At 38.6% G+C, this 20,444-nt stretch overlaps 1 protein-coding gene across 14 annotated transcripts in view; it reads right to left on the bottom strand.

The window, feature by feature from the left end:
- Positions 1–20,444, bottom strand: part of LOC138060908 (ankyrin repeat and death domain-containing protein 1B-like) — a 40,334-nt gene that overhangs the window by 10,747 nt on the left and 9,143 nt on the right. For 3 of the 14 annotated variants that reach the window (XM_068927661.1, XM_068927658.1, XM_068927665.1), the window contains exons 5-15: positions 19,205–19,303; positions 19,009–19,113; positions 17,843–17,941; positions 16,126–16,224; positions 13,868–13,966; positions 12,924–13,022; positions 11,336–11,434; positions 9,117–9,215; positions 6,177–6,272; positions 2,638–2,836; positions 1,781–1,912 (exon numbers count right to left, since the gene is read on the bottom strand). In XM_068927661.1, the coding sequence (XP_068783762.1) occupies positions 1,781–1,912; positions 2,638–2,836; positions 6,177–6,272; positions 9,117–9,215; positions 11,336–11,434; positions 12,924–13,022; positions 13,868–13,966; positions 16,126–16,224; positions 17,843–17,941; positions 19,009–19,113; positions 19,205–19,303 (1,225 nt within the window). Of the gene's footprint in view, positions 1–404; positions 1,445–1,780; positions 1,913–2,637; positions 2,837–6,176; positions 6,273–9,116; positions 9,216–11,335; positions 11,435–12,923; positions 13,023–13,867; positions 13,967–16,125; positions 16,225–17,842; positions 17,942–19,008; positions 19,114–19,204; positions 19,304–20,444 lie in introns of those variants that run through there. The other 11 variants (XM_068927664.1, XM_068927666.1, XM_068927657.1 and 8 more) reach the window with 11 other exon arrangements.

Below are 20,444 nucleotides of genomic sequence, written 5' to 3'. Positions count from 1 at the left end.
CTGAAGCTCTTTTGTTTCATTAGGATGTTACTAATACCTACTTTCAAGAGAAAAATCATATTTTAGTTATATTTGCTCTTAAATATCCTATTTAACTGCAGACCTAAATCCTACATTGTACTTAAATTAAGAATAACAAGGGGGTAACCTTCACAACCAGGATGTGATGTGGTTCAGGTGAGGTACCTAAATCATCAAATCACTAAGCATTCTCATTTTTCAAGCTAATGTCACAGGAGTTGATGCTTACCCATTGTACATCTGAGAACTTGTGACTCATCTTAGATCCCCAGTTTCAAAACCTGGGGAGTTGCCTACCTGTGCTTCACTCTCTTGTAGAGCTCTACAGCCATGTCAAAATGTGTTGCACACAGGAGGTCAGAGTTAAGCTTAAGACTTCAGATAAAGTATAGACATTATCAGAATTTTTATTACAAACAGTAAGGTTCAGTAGAAAGTAATTTAAGCTTTAACGGAAGAACTGAAATATTGCCTTGTCTCTCTGAACACAGCTAGAGCCACTGCTGCTTTGTTGTAAAGGAGACCAAAAAGATAAACATTTACATAATTTTTTAGACTTACTTAAAATATTTTCAGTCATCTAAACAGAAAACCTTGAACCATGTTCTGAAAAACACTACCAAATATTAAAATCAAGACATGAACAAGAACTAGGTGAATTTTAATTTATAAATAAGTATTAAAATATCAATGTCCTTTTTTGAGTATGTACACAAGGACATGGCATGAGCAGACAAGTTCTGAAGCCAGTCACACATGGTTATAGATATGGCATTTTTGTGTATTTTCACTACATAAATCAAATGCTTAAGAAGAAACATTTGTTCCAGGTCCTAGCACTAATCAAGAGAAAAGCCCTCTTCGGAAAGGAAAACTATAATCCTAGCAACAGACTGTATAAAAAGTCTGAATCCCAAATGAGGCCACCAGGTGCCAACCTATTTCTGGAACTGTTGATGTATATGTATAATTTTCACTTACTAAATTTAATTTCTTTCAACTAGAAAACATCTCATTTATATTTCATGTCAAACAAAACTTAATTGTGCAGTTCCAACATGGAATTAGTGTATGAATTTCAAGTCAGCTACAGAAATTTGGGGGTGGGGGGGGAGAGAAAAAACACCTCTTAATAGTGTAGTCATAAATGACCAGCCAGCCACTCACTCTTAAAAGCTGTCAATTATTGTAGGGCAAAGCATGAGAGAAACAACTAATCAAAATTTCAGGAGTGCAAGTCCTAGCTCGTAAAATGTCATACAACTTCAAAACAATTTTAGTTTCCAGAAAAATTATTTTTATTTGAAAGTCACATTCCATCTGGCTTGTAATTCCATCATATACACCATGTTCCCTTGATGAATTCATGAAATTGCACACTTGCTGAACTCCTTGTAAGTGCTACTTTCAGTTCTGATCTTCTCTGTAAAGCAAGAGGAAGAAACGTTTGCTAAAGACGCTGCTCTTTACAAGGTCAGCACTAATCTAACTGAAGGAGGGCTGATCGCATTTTTCACCATGTTTGCAAGACAAAGGAGAGAAGCAGAGTTTGCATATTTTTCTCTTCCTTCAGAAATGCTGAATCTGACTTCAACTCTCTTCCTCAACCCCTACCAAGGGTAGATTCCCAGAAGGAAGAGAATGTCCTCCAGCTCTGCTGTAGCTACGCATCTCCCCCAGCAGGGCAGGAACCTCAGCATTTCACTGTATTTTTGCAGAGGACGCTAGACTATGCTGTCTATATCACAAAACTACTTACCAGCTAAATGTTGAAATCCTGCTTCCATCAGATCTTCGTATATATGTTTGACAGGATTCTGATGAGCCAGCAATATGCCATGTAACCAGATGAGCAGCACTCTGTGTCCATGTTCCTTATAACTTTTTTTTCCTATGCAATATACAAAGCATTTTCCTGTTCCATATGCTGGAAACATTGTATTTTGCACTTTTACAGTCCCAAGAGACTTTAAAACCTACTCATTTACTCTTATTTCCTTTCTTACCTAGAAGCAAAATGAAGACTGAGACTTACAAAGGTTTAAAAAAAAGTAATTTTAAAAGAAGGTTAATAGGAAAAAAAGAGATAAATCAATGCTAATATATCTAAAAATTAATTTCTTCCTTTCACTTTTAACTTTTTGAAATACTTCCTAGAGTAATAGTAAATGAGTGCAACGTGTGCTCTAGAAATATCAGTCTCCCAACCCTAGTGTTGCCTGAAGAGAGAAACTGCCGCTTCATGAGGGCTGTGCAAGCAGAGCATGAACAAGGTCCTCCTCTGTTCCCAAGGCCTCCCTTGCAGCAGCACGTGAACTGCGAGACCCTTCCCTGCTGCTCTTTGCTCCAATTCCTGCTTCCCAAAGATGAAAAGTTTCTTCATATAGAAAGTGGGAGAACGCAAGTGGCCTGTACTTCTGCAGCAGAATTTGCCAGGGACAAGGGCTGTATCCGTTCACCTCAAGTTTTTATATCACTGTTCCTTTTCACGAACTGAACGAAAGCAGGATGGCCAACAAGCATCTGGGATACTCTCCTAGCTTAAAAAGCTACTATATGCCCTGGCTTGATTTATATTACTTCTATATGGTGTCTATCCATTCAAACAGTTGTTACCTGTCCATTGTTCTTCAATAGCTTTAATTTGTTCCTCTGTGAACTTCCAGAACAGAGCCAGTTTTTTCCATTCTTGGGGTTTTAACTGATTGTATGCCAGATTCCAAAGGGAGGAACGGATTTGCTTGGTCTGTGTACTGTGATCTTGTTTGAAAGATAAAACAAAATCTGACTCAACATCACTATGATCTAGACGTTCCTGAAAAGGAAAGCAGATGATAAATTTTGTAATGAAGGTAGGAAGACTTTTTTGCCTAGCCTGCAGCCAGCACTGGTCTATACACCCGTATGTGGTTGCTGGCAGGTGATTTGCTCAGTGCAGATAAAGGAACTGTAAGAATTAGCTATTTTGGCTACCAGAGCTCTATGGGGAAAAAAATCTTCACACCTTTGGGAGATATCTTAGAATGTCATCCATTCTAACAGTTTTAACAACAGAACAGACAGAAAAAAAGACTTCCTGGGTTTATTGCTCTGTATCACTCAGTTAAATACAAAACAAAGCATTTGTTTTCTCTAGTGCTTGATACATAGTAGCAAGTAATTTGCAGTAATATCCAAGCACTACGACGCTCTTTGGCTGTGTCTACATTACAAACAATGTTTTAAATGTGTTTGGGGTTCAACCGCAGTTCTTGTTCTTTCCTCTTGCTTCTCTTAGTGCTAACCTTCCTAAAAAGAGGCTAGCCACTATCTGCATGAGACTTTCTCAGAACATTCCCATCTTCGCCCCATCAGTTCCGCTTGGCTGAAGTGGGCCTGACTAGGTGACGCGATAGCGGTATGAACCATTGGGTTTGGCTTGCAAGGCCCCATTCAGGAAAGTGTCTAAGCACCAATAAGCACGTGTGCGTTGAACCTGGAGCTAATTTTATTACCTGCACAGACAAAACCACATACATACACCAAAACCAAAAATACAACTAAATCACAGGCATACCACGCATCAGGTTAAAAAATGATGTAGCTATGGTATCCGGCTTGCCTGAAACAGGAATGATGGCGTTAGTTGCTTCACGTTTGGGCACCCCTGCAAAAGCATTCTCCAGCAGTTATTTTGGCCCCAGTTGAGGGCTGCCTAGTGGAAATCCTATTTCCTAGTGTAGATAAGCTCATGCTAGTCCTTTTTCAAAACAGTCTCCCAAATGAAATCTCTTCAGGAAGCTGATACAGGATGACAAAGCAGATCCTAGACAAGAAGAGGACATGGCAGCATGCTACATTTTAGAAGTGCTAAGTATAAAATACTCCATTCTAGATTAAACGCCAAGAATTGTAATAACAGTATTATTTTCTAACCTTCCTAACTTGCAAGAAAAAAAAATTCAGTTTGATAATTAGCTATTGTCATATATGTTAGATTACATTTTTCTGGTGCAGCGCTTCGTGAAGCATGCAAGGTGAGGTTTAGGACATGTCACAGGGTAGCCTTGATTAGTGGCTCAGGCTCTCTCCAGGAAAGCGCTTCCCTTCTGGGTTTAAAAAACAAAGCACAAAATCTTCTCTCTCCTCCCGTTGCAGCACAACAGCTTCCCTTTGCTGCTAGTTGCGCGTCTAGGGTAGGACACAAGCAGCAACCCTCAAATCCAGTCAGAAACAGCCTTGGCAAGGGTGGTGAAAGGTTGAATGAAGCAATAAATAGAAAAAAGGAAAAACAGAACAAGACAGTCTTTCACACAAATTTGTATCATGTGCACTTCCTCACAGCAACGTGACATTTCTTTTTGCAACAGATGCCTTGTCACAAATCACAGTCAGCCCGATGTAATAAAAAGACAGTTCTTACAATAATAGTTCAAAACACTGTAGTTTCACGTGCAGTAACACTACCTGAACAACTTTATATGCCATAACTGTAACATTTGAACTGCTCCCAGAGGCTGTGCGCTTAGCTTCAGGTAAGGCGATACAAACACTTATGTTTCTATTTCCCAACATCTGTTTTGCTTGTGAAGAAAACCATCTGCTTAAATATCTTTTCTTCTTCTCAGGCAGTTCAGTTAAACAATGCCAAAAGATTAGGAGCATTACTTGCTCACTGCTATCAGACTTTTCCTATCCTCCCTGACAAATGATTTCACTTCTAATTTGCCTTTGAGCCAAAAGAAACAATAACGTACCTGACAACTCCAGCTGAACTGAAGCAAATCAGCTATGCACAACAAATGCAGCTCATGGACATGTTTTTAATTAGAATTAATCTAGATCTATGATTTACCAGCACAATTCTCTGCACCGTTAAATATCACAGAAACGGATATATAGGGCTGGAGAGGATGGTAAAAGACCAGCTAGTTCGGGTGCCTGCACTCAGGCAGGATCAAGCATGCCTGGAGGACCTGAGAGACACTTGTCTAACTTGGTAAAACAAATACTAGCAGAAAGCAAGAATGAGAACGAGATTATAGATTTAAGTAGCATCTTAGCAATGAGAAAGAGCGGCAAAATAGTTTTCAAGCTACACCCTGAAACAGAGTCAATCAATTAAATTCCTTTCACCAGTCCCTTTAGCCTAGTTTGCTAGTTCAGGTGCTCACAGAATTATTTGCTTTACATAAGTAGCTGTAGCACCTAAGTCCTGCAGTTTTTATGGTGGATGCAACAAAAATAGACAGCTTTCACTCCCTCACTAGCGCCAATCAGAAAGCAAAAGCTTTCTGATAGCTTGGGGATTTTAGCTTGCATTATGTCAAAACCCAGCAGATTTAATCAATTCTTAGAGCTTGCATAAAACTGTCTCTCCAAACAGGAAAAACTGAGCAGCTCAATACACGACTGAATTATTTATGGAGCATAAGTCTAAAATTAACCTTCACCATCCTTTGAAATACTTCCCTTTTATCTTATCAAGTAGGTAGGTATAGCATACTCATTGCTAATGTCATCATCAGAATAAATAAACTTCCTCAGAATTCTAGATGGTCCCAACCAAGGTCCTGTGCCATGCAGGCTAAGCAGCCTACATTTAAAAAAGTGTGACAACTAGGGAAACAAAGTTAGATATTCAGACAATCGAGGCCAATCTAACCAATGTCCTCACTTCACATGGTTGCCTGGCTCTTTCCCGGTTTATTTCTTGACTTTTGTAATTAACTGCATCAAACCAAAGAGGGAGCTCTCACTACAGTAGCTGAGCTCGTCGTTCTCACTGGCAAAGGAAGGACGGACTCCTGCAGTTCATTTTTTTAAATCATGGATTTTGCAGTACCAAAGGACACACGGGTCAACATGGATTCAGATCATCTCGACTCTGACGTTCATAGCACACAGTCTGAATTTGGGTCAGAATACGTCTCCATCCCTTCTTCTCTGTTTAGTGCATGATGCTGCAAAACGGTATGTTCTGTCTACAATTTTACAGCTTGTCAGGGACAAAACCTGGACTGGATAAAGGCTTTCCAATTTCTAATCCTAACCTCAATTTATCAAGGCTAGTCTTACAACCTGTCAAGAGGAAATCATCTGAGGCAAAAGAGACTTTAAGATCAGGATCAGCTTCTCCCTCACGGTTTCCTTTAGTGTAGTGAAAGATGTCTTACCTGTTTTCTAGCATAATACCTTTCTGCTTTAATGATCATATCTACGATGAGGGCATAATTGCTCCTTGCTGCCACAGCAAGTGCAGTTTTTCCATGCTGAAAGCAGAGATAGTGAATCATAACATGATCTCACACATAAATACATATATATATATATATATATATATATATATATATATATATGAGGATAATTACATTATAGAATTTACAGAGCTCTATCGTTTTTTTCAAGAAAATACATATACTAGAATGTTATGGCTTCAAGGTGGCTGCAACCAAAATTATGTTATGCTTTGTATGAGTTGTAACCCCTGAATCCAGAGGTGGTCAAGTTTTCCCAACATGAGGACCGCTAAAGCATTTCTAGTGAGGTGCAGTTGGCTTCAGAAACCTCTTATGCACAGACTGCGCACGCTTTTTATCAACATGCTTTCTTCAGTCACTATTTCCAAGTTAGTGGAATCCCAGGCATCCACAGGCTGAAAACTACTGCAAATACGGTTCATCCCCCTGCTACGGTTAAGCTGCCATTTCAGGTGGATGGTATGACAAGGTTGCAAAACTCCTAAGAACAAACCCATGTCTTGTTCTAGATGGTAAGAGAAGCTGGGTCACAAAACGAAGCAGGCATGTGGATGACTATCACGATGACTGTAGTATGCACAATGAAGGTGATGTTTTGAGGGTAGTACAGACAATCAAAGGAATTAAAAGCTGTTGCTTTAATTCCAGCTATAGAGGACCGTTCAGTTTATCTGAACTAATCTCTGTTACAACATTTTGACATATGGGCGTTTCAATGGCTTTACAGGGTTCTCTCTGTAATCTTCCACTTTCAGTGGAGTGCCGCTAAGCGGAGATGCCTCAGATGTGACTATTCCGGGTATTTTTCACATAACAGGAGCTAGGCACTCTAGAAAATTAAGCCTAAAAGAAGTCAACCCCTCGAAATTAGAAGGCTCAGTAATTAAATTATAAGGCATTTCCACTCTCCAGCTATTATGAAGTTTCCTGATACATACCTTTTGAATTCTAGCTCCTGGCTGTTCAAGATCATTATAATTATCCCATGTGTAGAAAGCATCACACTGGGAGCCAAAGACTTTACATTTCACACAGAAGCGCTTAACATGAGAAGACACCACAGACTGCGACAGCTCCTTGGGGCCCACCTCTGGAAAGGCACTCTGCATTCCCAGGGTAAGGGGTGGAAAAAAGAGGGTGCCTGGCCTCCTTTGCTAGCTTCAAGTACCACTGGGATACTGCATGCACATACAGCATGACAATCTTACACAGAGCTCTCCTGGCTATCAAAACTACACCTGAAGACAGGGGGAAGTAAAGTTTCCCAGGAGAGCATTTCCTGAGCTTTAGCAGCAAGCAACTCTTACAGATGCATTACACACTTGGAGACTGAGGATTCCTGCTATCAGGGAACAGGCACCAGAAAAATACAGAGCTGGCAACCCAAGCAGGCTCCCCTTCTCCCAGCCTGCTGTTCAGGGAGCAAGGAGGGGAATATCTTTAGCACCCCAGTACCAATTCAGCTCAAAGACTCTTGTACTTGCCAACATTCCCAGCTGTGACACGGCCCCAGAGCTCACCCAGCAAACAGACAAGGAAACAGCTCTTTCAAGAAATAAAAGCGGTGTAGAAAGATGACAAAATTTGTAATGGCTCAAAGCCACAAGCTAATAACATGCCCTGAACTCTGTCAACACTGCTATAACATCAGGACACTATCCAGCTCAAAGGCTTGCAGGTACTTAAGGTCAGAATAAGCATCAAGATGTAATTTTCATTGTCTCCCTTTGGCATATAAAAAGGTAGAGACATTTTTCCAATAGCCAAAGCATTGTCCAAAGTGGATAGGACTTCAGTCTGGGTTAGCCTGTATAAAAGTCACAGGTCTCTGGCCAGCGTAGACATGACTTAACTGCATTGCAGCATCTTACCTCAGCCTCCTAAAACATATCAACTATGTCACTCACACTCAATAGCCCTGAGCCTCTTGTCAGATTGGGAACAGAAAGGTGATACTAGTTCCATGAGGCTTTACTCCTCATCAAGACAGTTGTTTGCATGAAAATTACTTTGTTTTTTTAAAATGACTAAAGAGCTAGATTTTGCTCACTATATACATCTGATATCTATTCAGTCATATAGAAAATCCACATGGCAGTAACAGTATAAAAAGGACAGGCTCAATCTAACAGTGACAAAATTAAAAAATACCATCCCCCCAAAAAAGATTCAGTACTCTCTCCTTACATAGGCGCTTCCTCAGAGACTCTTTGTTTTGGTGCTTTGTCCAGTCATTGCCATTCTTGCCTCAGTCTTTCCAGACTAGACCTCAGTAACAGATGACTCAGGGTCTAAGCACTCACTTGAATGTATCTTGGACGGTTCCTCAGGGACACCAGGCACCACCAGCTTCAGATGGCGCAGTGTACTTAAAAATAAACTCACCATCGCTACAGTCAGTGAGATTTGAACTATCTACATGCCTCCTGGCAATAAACTTGACTGTGGGTGTACAGCTGTAATGGCTGCACACCACTTCCACTCTGTGGAAGTTGTCCTTGTCCTTTTGAAATCAGAGGTCTGAAAGTGAGGTTTACCCTTCAAACCATGGAGTTTAGAAGTTTTACATTTTTAAGCCCACTGGCTTTCATCACATCTGTACCCAAAACCAGCTCTTCACTAAAACAACTTCAGATCTCTGCAAACTGCAGGCAAGGCAATATTAAAATGGAACTTCTTTCGTAACAAGGTAGTACGAAAAGGAACCTCCTTTGTAACACCTAACACTTAGCTGCATTCATTTTACAAAAGAGGGCTGGAAACATACACTTCCTGCATCTCTGGGAAGAAGGTTATAAACAAAACAAAACAAAAAAAAATCACATAATCCTTGCTTGCATGAGTAATGCAGTATACCTTATCCATAGTCTTGAGATCACAGCCTGCCTTCAGCAGCAGTTCCACCAGCTCCACGTTGCCAAGATCAGCTGCCAGATGTAAAGGGGTTTCCTGCCTCTGGAATGAATAACACCAAACAAATATAATTTGCCAAACTCCCCAGTGAAAAGGAAACGCTTACAATTTGAAACTCAATCAGATTCATAACAAGAGATGGCCTTAGCTAGAAAATACTGAACAGAATGAAAGTATTTAACTTTCGAATGATCTAAACGCCAATTTTGTTTCAGGCAAACAAGAGAACGTCTGGGATCTCTACAGGAAAAATACACAGAAATTCCAGACAGCCCTGGAAAAGGCCAGTGCCATGCCACTCTAATGTGTTGTAACGTAACAAGCTCTCTCTACCCTCTTAAAACAAGGTGTTTGGGGCAGAGTGCTTCATGTGACTGCCAACCCCCACACCACCCTCTCAAGTAACTTTTCCCTGCTGAAATTCATGCAAAGACAACTGGACACTCAGAATTTTCAACAGTACATTGTGCCACAGTTCACAATAGACTTTCTTAGCCAGCCTTGCCCCCAAACACTGGGATCAAGTGGAAGGCAGAACAGAGATCTGCCTGACCCATAACGGGTTTGGTGAACCTTAAACCACAAAAGCATTAAACAAAACCAAACCATTAACAAAAACTATAGTGATGGGAACATTTTGCTTCAAATCTAGTCTTTGGGTCCACAGTACTTGTGTAGTCTCTAAACTGCTCCATTTACCCCCATAAAATCTAGTTATTTATTCTTCTATAGAGTATTATGAAGAAACTCAGTTTTACCACTAAGCAGCAGGGAAGCCCAGCAGTCTAACAGTCAGAGTAGATATCTATTCCTGTCACAAAGAAGGATTTGCTTCTTGATCTTTTCTTTACTATTCTTAATTTTAGGAAAGCTTCTGTGGGTGCAATGTAGCAGCAAATAAATGTGTTATCATTTACGGAATTCTTGCATATCTGGAAATGTCCCACAGTATGTTTCATATGACACAGCATCCTTTTAAGTCAAAGTTTTTGCACCTATGCTCCTCTAATGATGCAAGTCTACATTCTGCAAATGTGGTAAGAGTACTTTCTAGGTCCTCAGGTAATTCTTAAAATCATGCCTTAACTGACAGGTCGCAGAGTTAAACAGATCCTTACACACAAAGATACACCAGCTTAAGGGTTTCACATAGTCTTATCCAAGCTCTTTTGAGAATACTCCGATTACATGACCTCAAATTTCCTCCAAAGAAACATCCTCTTTTTCAATAATTTAGATATGTATGTACCTACTACTGTGTGCAACTTCAAGTATGCTAGAGACAATGCAAGTAAAGTTTCTAAAAGATATGTGTGAGAAGTTTACAAAATTGTCTATTTTATTCAACAAAGTAGCTTATCACCACAGGCATTTTGACTCTAGCTACAAATAACAGACTTTCAGGGGGTTATCTATCTCCCGTAAAAAATCATATACATTTCAATAAAATGAACAATGGGATGGCGGAAGCTACAGATTCCACAAAGACTATTTCTTTCCCCAAAAACAATGTACATAAAAATGAACAGAATAACTCTGTATCCTCAGTGTTCCATGTTTAACTGGAAAGCCTTAATTTTTTTCCTTCAGTGCACTAATCCTCATGGAATTTCATTGCTTTTTATTAAAAAAGGATCGAGGGGAACCTCTCTAATCTAGAACTATATGGCTAGACCTGCCCAAAATTGCCATTAATTAAAAGAAAAAATCCTGAATGGAGCCTGGGAGCCTGTGATAGCTTTCTTTGTCTACATGCTTTAGAAAGTTTATACTGAAAGAATTCCTGTGAGCTAAAGGCAGCCTTCCAGGCAAATGGCTCTCTGCACTGGGTTTTCCTCTAAGACCCATATCTCTGAGACATTTTTGTCATTTATTATTCATAAATCATAACAAACAAGAAATTAATCCAAACATTTTCTGAATATATTGCATCTTGCTATCCGTATCTTGCACAAACAGTACTAGCACAGCCTGTACCAGTGACTAACACGTATGCACACACACAAGAGGGAGGACAAGGAGGGAACTGCCTCTTATTTATTGCACCTTAAGCCCATAAGGAAAAAAAAACAAAAACAAACCAATCCATTCTATTTCAAACAAAATCCAAAAAATCTCCTCTTTCTCAGTGAAGTAATGTTACTTCCCATTTTTTTTCTTACATGATTTAAGGAGTTTATATCATGATTGGCATCCAAGAGGCTTTTTACTATAGGTAGATGATTATTGATGACTGCTAAATGGAGAGGAGAATTCTTCTGCTGTTGAGAAAAAAAACAAGATAACACTATTATACTAGGGTACTTTCATTAAAAGTTTCTTTCAGACAAAAAAGTAGTACTTGTCAAAATTTATCCTCTGCAAATAGGACACAGGATATGCTCCAGCAGAGATTAAAGCTGCAAAAAACACAACTTCAGGTACTGACTTATGCTACAGGGGTCCAGTTACCGAGCTGCATGGCTAGCTTCTTCCTCTTCATGCAACACGTACAGCAGCTTGTAAACAAAAACGTTGGAGAAATCCATAATTTTTCAGTGCACCATGCTTACTAGTAAGTACGTCGGTGCTTACAAACTGTCAGCAAACCACTCATTTTAATTTATTCATACATGAAATGTGCTGCTATGTTTAATTCAAAATAAAGACTTTCGGGCAGTATTTCTTTTCCCTCAAAAAACTTGGTTTGCCCTTATTGGAACAGATGGAGACAATACCATTCTAAATCAAGTATATAACTAATCTACTTTCCAGGAATAAGTTCTTGTAACACATTGCTTCTTTAAATATTCTTGATAATTATACCTAGAAAGAAATTAAGCTTTGTTATTTGAGTGATTACTCATGAAAATAACTGTGGCATAAGTCCAACACAGTCACAATCCAACCATTAGATTGGCAAGATCAATTTGCATGTTGAACCTGTGACTCATCACTTTCTTGCTAAAGATAGCTAAAAAAAAATTCATACCACTGCCAGTCATCAGTGCCAGAGGCCTACTCATTGGCGTCTTTATAAACCACAGTCATTTCTTCAGGGCTACAGAAAAATATTAAAGCTCTCACACAGCACTGTACTGGAAACGTTTCCAATACTTACATTACAGTTTTTAGAGTTGCTTCTGCAACAGAAAACCAGTGCAAACAAGCAGCACAACCACCAGCTGATCTTTAAAATAAATCATTTCAAAGACATTACAAATTATTCTTCCTTGACAACATTAAACAACGGTCAAGTGATCACGGTAGGTAAATCACAAAGTCTAGATTTCTGTTTTCATCCTGTACTGCAGAAGCATAAAATTTTCCTATTTACAGAAAGTCTCAGATGTAACAACTATTGCATCTGAAGTGAGACTTAAAAAAAACAACAACCACTATCACTCCAAGGAATGATTGTATGCAGATTTGGAAGGCATTTGCCTTTAGCACAGGGGGTGAAAACACTGAAGTTTCTATTTGCTTTATCTTCTTATACTGCCCAGTCCTTGAGTTAGCCTGGCCACCTCTATACAACGCTTTAATCTATCCAGGCACTCACTGTGTTTGTGGAACAGGAGCTTGTCTTGGCTAGTCTCTACACATTGCTAATAAACATTCATATAATATACAATTATTACAATATTTATTGTAAAAATAACAAAAGAGCTAGTTAGTGTCATTTACGGACAGCAAATCTCAACAAAGGCTATAAAGACAGGACAAATTTTCCTGAACATCAGCAGAAAAGCTTTATTAATACATGCTCACCTCTGGTTTAGGGATAAGGTCAATGTTCTTATCAAGAAGAAACGTGACCAAGGATAGATGTCCATTCTGAATTGCAATTTGCAAAGCACTGTTATTGTTCTGAAATTGACGTTATAAACAGCATATCAATACGGAATAATCTTTCGTTTAAATTTGTGCTATTTTCCAGAAAAGAGTCCCTTTGATAAAATGATATAAAATGAAGTAGGACACCAGCTAGTATGATGTGTTTCTGTAAACACTAAAGGAACTTTACATTGTTACTGTATCGCAAGAAATTTTCTGAAAAGACCAGTGCTCCATAGTCCTTTCCAATCTCTCTTACGAAAGAGATAAACAGCTTTGTCAGCTATCCTGTATCACAGACAATGACAATTCCCATATATCTCCTGGTCTTTCAGCATGACCTTTAATAAGCAATTACATTCACATTAATAAATTTTGTAAATTGATAGAAATTTTCCCCTTAATACTTTTGCTAAACGAAACAAGCTCTCAGTCTCCTGGAACGAAATTCTTGCAAATTCTTGCAACAGGCAAACCAAGGCTGTTAAACAAGTCTGAGTTATACTAGAATCCAGGAATCAGATGTTGAAAACAGGTTTATCTTCAGTTCAGTCATACACACTGACAAAATTCAGGATTTTCAATTATCCCATAGCTGATTACATTTCCTAGCCGTGTTTACTACTGAATAAACAATAAATATAAAAGCCCCACCACAGCATTTTGTCAAATATATCTATGCTATATTTCTTCCATATAAATGTTGTACTCTTAACATTCTCCACATTCCCATTTATATTTTAATAAAATGATTATTTTTTATTGTTTCATGAAAATAAGCAGAACAAATATATTGTTAGTACACAGAGAAGATATGACCCTTCCCACAGCCCAGGATGTCCCGAAAACAGTGTGCTAAAAGAATACTGTGTACATACTTGAGTTAAAAGGTTGATATCACTCCCTGCTTCCAGTAAGAGTTCAGCACATTTTTCATGACCTCCTTCAACAGATAAATAAAATGGAGTTTCTCCATTCTAAACCAAAGAGAGAGAAAATGTCTGTTCTAGTTTAAGCTATGTATAGCCAAATCAGCCATACAGTCAATTATAAAGTTCTCACACAAAACAGATAAGCTTACTCAGGCTCATCCAGATCAACAGAAAAGGAGAGACGGTAACAAGAGAACATCACCCAAATAACACACAAATGAAATGACAACTCACCACTCCTTAAGTGGTGGATGTCATTTATGTCAACATATGTTAACATAAGTTAAAGCGTACAGATAACTGTTTCATACCTCTTTGTGTTCTTTGTTTTGCAAGAACATTGCAATCAGCAGACACAAAAACAAACATGATGTTTAGTGCTGAATAGCAGCAATTACTATGCAACAATGCTATCATGTCAGCGCATGCCACAAAGGCCAGTTTCTGTTAATCCAGTCCCATGGATTTCTGATGCATTCTCAATTCTACCAGTAGTTAAAAGGAGCAGTAATCCTGTTGCATATTTTTCTTTTCAAAACTTCTCACATCCCCAAAATATCCATGTCTCCAAAGCAAGTCTCTAAAATAAGTTACATTAGCTGCACAATGACCTAACCCCAACATGTGAAATATTACAACATGCAAAGGTTTATTTAAAGTTACTCCAGTGTTTCAGCATTCACTGAAGCATTAATAATTCCCTATTTCTTCCTTGCCTGAGCTCCTGCCACTGTTACTCTGTTAAACTTTAATATACTGTAGTAGTACATTGCTAGTGCTGAGATGAGAAAGCTCTGTTTATTCACAGAACGGAACATCTCCAACTCTTTTTAGCCATGACATGGTAGGGCCGTAAGTAGTACAAGCTCTGCATGCAGAAGCAACACCTCTCAGACAAATTCTGGAAACATAAGGGCTTCACATTTCAAAAGGACTCATGTCTCAAAGCTTGCATAGCTGGAAAAAAAAAAAAAAGGCTAGTTGGCTAAGAAATAATCCTTCTACCCATAAATCTTTTCTTGATAAAGGAAGAGAAGGACCTTCGGTAGGAGCGGAAGTCCCTTACTCATTTCAGAGAGTCTTCTGCTGGGCCAGCAGAAGAGACTGTCAGCCACAAGGCAGGTTTCTGCAATGGGCATGCTTGCCCACTAAGAATTGGACTAACTCAATTCATTCCAGCTGCCCCCCAGAGGAAGCAGAAGACACAGCTCCTTTTGCAAAGCAGTAATTATGAACTGAATGATTAGACTCCCCTCCTTCACATGTACTTTACATCTTAAAATGACGCATGAATTACACATATGCTCATGAGTGCATCAGCTCAGGGATACAACTTTCACAGCCAGTACGTACTTTATGAATACGCTGGCTGGACTCACGAATACTAACCTAGGGAAAAAAAGTGGGTAGACAGTGTGAGAAGCCAATTCTGTGAGGCCAAGTGAGATCGGATGAACAACAAACAAATCTGAGACCTCTTTGCTGAGGTGTAATGTGCTGGGTATGCACGATGAACTGTCTCACAGAGGGCTATAAAATACCAGAGGCAGTACAACAAACAGGATCATGTGGCCAGAAACGTTGGAGGATGGAAAGAAGGTGGAGGACTCGACTCCTCTCCACTCAGCTGCTCGTGAAATCACAGCCGTGATTTCCTACAAAGTTCAGTTACAGAAAAAAAGAGACCATATTAACATCTCGAGAGGCTGTAGAGTCTCCATCGGAGATACTCAAAACCTGACTGGACACAGCCCTGGGCAACCTGCTCTAGCTGGTCTTGCTTGAGCACAGGGTTGTTGGACCAGAGGGTCTCCAGAGGTCCCTTCCAACCTTTATGATTCTGTGATCTTCGCTGACAGACAGGACACAGCGTACACTGAAGAGTTTTGCTTGGCTTGCAGACTTGCACATAAGCACAAAACATCTATGGGTCACAAAAGTATCACCTGCTTAGCTTGCAACCAGCCATATTTGTTCTGCCTTTCATTCTACCACTGGTTAGAGTATGCCATTGCACAAGGAACAGAGGACAGCGTAAGAGACATTGAAGGAGTTAGTCTAGGAGGGATCAAGAAACAGGACACAAGCAATGGAAAGCAGCAGAACTAATGAAATCTGCTCAGTGCAACATTTCCTTCGTTTTCAAAAAATATATATCTATTTTTTCAAATCTGTATCTCCTTCAGTAAGTTCTGTGTTCTTACCTGATTGAGGTCATTTATTTCTTCCCACTGTTCGAGCAGAATTTCTACAACTTCACTGTGACCATTTTTAGCCGCTAGATGCAATGCTGTGTTTCCCTCCTTGAAATTAAAACGTCAAAGCAGATATTTTAAAACCCAGATTAAAGTAAAAACAATAGCCTCCGTTAACATGCATTTAAATACAGAACCTTTGGTCTTTCCAGATCACATTCTTGCATACAAGGAGAAAGGGGTAGTTCCACATAATGTTCCAAATTCAGACTTTTTTCTAATCCAAAAGGAGCCTTTTAACATGTACGCAGACATAACTTTGCTGGTCTATTGAAACTGAGGACTTTATGGTTGTTTCAATATACTATGAAAAATGCAGAGCATTCATTACCAGTGGAAAGGCCTGAAATTCTAACTCTTAAAGAACGATTCAGAAGAAAACTGTTAACTTTGGGCACTGGATCCTACAAGGATGAGGACTTGGTCAAGCTCCCCAAAAGCAGTGATTTAATGATTAAGGGCCAAAATCTATGTAAGTATATATAATGGTATAATGCCTTTGATGCCACCATAGCAATCTTCAAACCTATTCAGCAACAACACAATTCCTCACTAGCTGAGGAGAAAAAAATAGCACACAAGCAAGCAAATAAAAACAAAGAGCAATCTAGATAAGCATCAGGAAGAGCAGCAGCAACTTTTAAGCTAAAAGACAGTGCTGTTACAAGAAGAAGTATAAAACTGGCTAGAAACAAATTGAAGTTGGAAACTGGGAGAAGGATAACCCTCAGAAAAATCCCAGTCTCACCAGTAGGGGAAACAAAAGGCTCTTTTTACAAAAAAGTTATGTTGCTAAGTGACAGACATATACGGTGTGATTGCTTTTAGTGACCAAGGAGATAAGTTCCTGTCCTGACTTTTTACCTACTTATTCTGCTTGTAGGATTGCAGCATTCACCTCCTATCATTGCTGCTTTACCTGTTCAGCTGGTTATCTTTCTAGGACAATACTCTCTTTCAGCCTCTGCTGATAGAGTGCTTAGCATGTGAGAGCTTCATGCTGTACTGTAGTTTTTAAAATATTACCAGAATATAAAAAAAAAAGAAAAGAAGTTTCATTTCTTTTCTAGCATAACTTACTGGATGCTTACATGCATGGTTCTATAATAACAGTATCTCAGCATTTCACAATTTTAAACATATTTATCCTTGCAATGCCTAGGATCTAGAGAAACACTGACATCCTCATTTCACAAATAGTAGAGTAAGGAGTAAGGGCAGATTCTGAATGGTATTTAAAATGCAGTACCAAAAGTAAATTCAATTTGATTTAACTGTTTTGGCACTTCTGAAAAATCCCCGTGTTTATTTGTGTCTTGGAAGCATTTAAAAACCTTGTCATGCAGGTCTTAGCAGTGATACACAGACGTAGCTGAGCAGAGCTAGAAACTGGAAAACCTGGTCTGCCAGTACTGAGGCTGGCACCTTACTCACTAGACCTTCCCACTCCTCCCAACAGACAGCCTACATTTGTACTGTTTTACATGAATTATTAATATATATATAGAAAAGATTCCTGGCAATAAGACCAGAAATACCACTGTCCTCCATTAATTATTGAAAAATCATTATCTTTGTGTCATTGTTGGCCCGTCAATACACTGAAACGAAGTAATCTTTCATAAGCACATTTTCATTTTTATTTCTGCTGAAAAGAAAACTTTACCTTATCTTTTTCAGAGGTAAACATCTTTAGCGCAATCAAACTGTTTATCATGTCAGCATGGCCTTTTTCAGATGCCAGAAGAAATGGCTTTTTACCTTTCTAGAAAACAATCATGCAAAGAATATAATATTATTGAAAGTAAAAATATTCTGCTTCTACTTACTACATATAGGGCTTACATTGATGCACATATATTCTGCATAAACATTTGCATATCATATGACTAAGTAAACCAACAAAAAAGTAGATGTATACAAGAAGGGTGAGAACAAAAAAAAAAAAAGCAAAGCAAAATTTCCTTAGGGTAAAAAATAGATTATGCATCTTGCATATTTAGAGGAAAATTGACAAGAAAAAGTAACAAACAAAGCAGAGAACGCGCTCCAAATATTGAGTTCTTAATTATTCTAAGCATAAAACTATACATCAGAAGAACTGTTTCATCCAAAGACCGCGGTGCTCAGAAACAGGCATCAAGGCAGTTCAAAGATCTATTTCCATGGCATAACACATCTCATCAGAATTCTGCAAAAACAGTCCACAACCAGCATATCCCAGAAATTTCATCCAGGATTTAGTGCTCTACATTTGTTTTCTGTTGGTTAAAACCAACAAAAACTTTCCCCCCTGCTTACAATTCAATCTTAGAAATCTCTCTTGACATGAAATGATACCACTGGTCAGACAGGCCATCTAACCAAAGGCTACCAGACAGTGGTCCATATTACATATCTAAGAAAAAAGTGCAAGAATGCACTAATAGATAATTATGAAATGATCTCAACATAGATAATTTAACGAAACAGAACTTTGCGTTTCAGAATCTTAACTCAGCTTTGTTTGCCTTGTCATATGTAGAAAGCATTCAGAATTTTGCAGAATCAGGTCAATACAATACAAAAGGAGGTTTGTTATTTTGGGGGCAGATCCTACATTTTTCCCCATGTCAAGGGAAAATATCCTGCTTAGCTAGGCAAACCTTCAAAGAGAGATCCCAACACAGTGAGGTCCGAAACACAAGCACAGAAAATCCAGTGAGGCCAAGGTCCTTGCACTGCTGAAAAGCTGGTGCACCTACACTCTTCACCATGTAGGATAGCTACATGTAGGCCTATATTCTACATTAGATAACATCAAAGAAATAAACAGAAAGTAACATACTGTACCCCATCAGGCTTGTTCAAGTCATTCAGATGAAGATCTTGGAGAAAATAATCGACTATTTTAACATTGTTGTTCTGAGCTGCAAAATGCAGTGCATTCATTCCCTCCTAAAAAATGTAAGGCAACTCTGTAAGAACAAGTTTAATTTTTCTCAGCATAAACATGTTTAGAGTTGATTAAAATTTATCATCAACAAACCTCATTCTTAGCTTTTTGATCAGCACCTGCTTTAACTACTTTTCGCATTATATCCAGATTTCCAGACCAAGCTGCAAGATGAATCACTGTCAGGCCGTGCTTCAAAAAAAATGAAAAAGGCAGAAATTACCACCAAAATATCTCATATCTTCTTCTTCTTCTTTTTTTTTTTTTAAAGTCTTGTTGATTAATTCAGCATATGATCGGGTCCTGCTCTGCAGGCACTAGAATGTCATTTAGTATTATCATCCGGCACTGTGACTGAGACTCATCTCACTTAAATTAAGCTAAATGTCATGCAGCAAGACTTAGCTAAATGTTCAGGCTCCTCCTCTTCTTAACAGGAGGGCATCTCCAGAGAAAGATTAATCCCACTCTAAGATGAGGATTTCTAGACAGAAAATTTCTTACTGTGGCTTATAAACCTGCCCTGAAAGAATTTTTGAACTAAACAGGAGAGCAAAATTAAACATTAATTTTAAAAAGGGTAATTTGAAAGAGACTTTCAATTTCAGACCATAATATTTAGAACAGTATCATTAAAAAAAAAAAAAAAGAAAAATCTCATGATCATCTTTTATTCACATCTTCAACTCACAACTGCATGTGCCCAGCTGCAGCAGGACTACAAACACGCTCAAAATTCAGCATATAATTAAGCACTGACAGCACAAAGCCCTTAAAATGTACCTGTAATAGTTTCTGCAGCTACCTTCTTGGATCACAGCTTTTAGAACTAGTTGGCACGTGTTAGAAATGCTAAACTGCCTGGGAAATAGGGGTACTATTTTCCCAGTACCAGCAGAAAGTTCTCTGTAAGTCATATTTTCAGAAATAAATAAATAAAAACCACAAACACACTAGTTAGTATCTCCACAGATATAACTATCAGATATTGTTTCAATAGACCAGCATAACAGAATAAAGGATTAAAAGACATTTTATATTGTAAGCAAGAGGTCCTGCTGGAACACCAGGCCTCCAAACTAGCTAAAGCCACTGATGGGAGTCAGGATTGTGATGAAAACTATTCAAGGACAGATACCATGTGAGCACAAAATCGGTTATACTGTCGCTCCAGCATGCGAGCTGTGTATAACATAAGAAACTACTTGTATTTAATTAGAATTAGGTACAGGAGTCAAGGCTAAAGAAAGAAAACTTTGTCCAGAAGAGCATGCAATGTAGGTGAAACGTAATAAGCATGAAGGTTCAGAAGGAAGTCTTGGGATGCAAGGTC

Source organism: Struthio camelus, chromosome Z (genome assembly GCF_040807025.1).
Source record: "Struthio camelus isolate bStrCam1 chromosome Z, bStrCam1.hap1, whole genome shotgun sequence".
NCBI lineage: Eukaryota > Metazoa > Chordata > Aves > Struthioniformes > Struthionidae > Struthio > Struthio camelus.
This window is presented reverse-complemented; position numbering and strand designations above follow the sequence as displayed.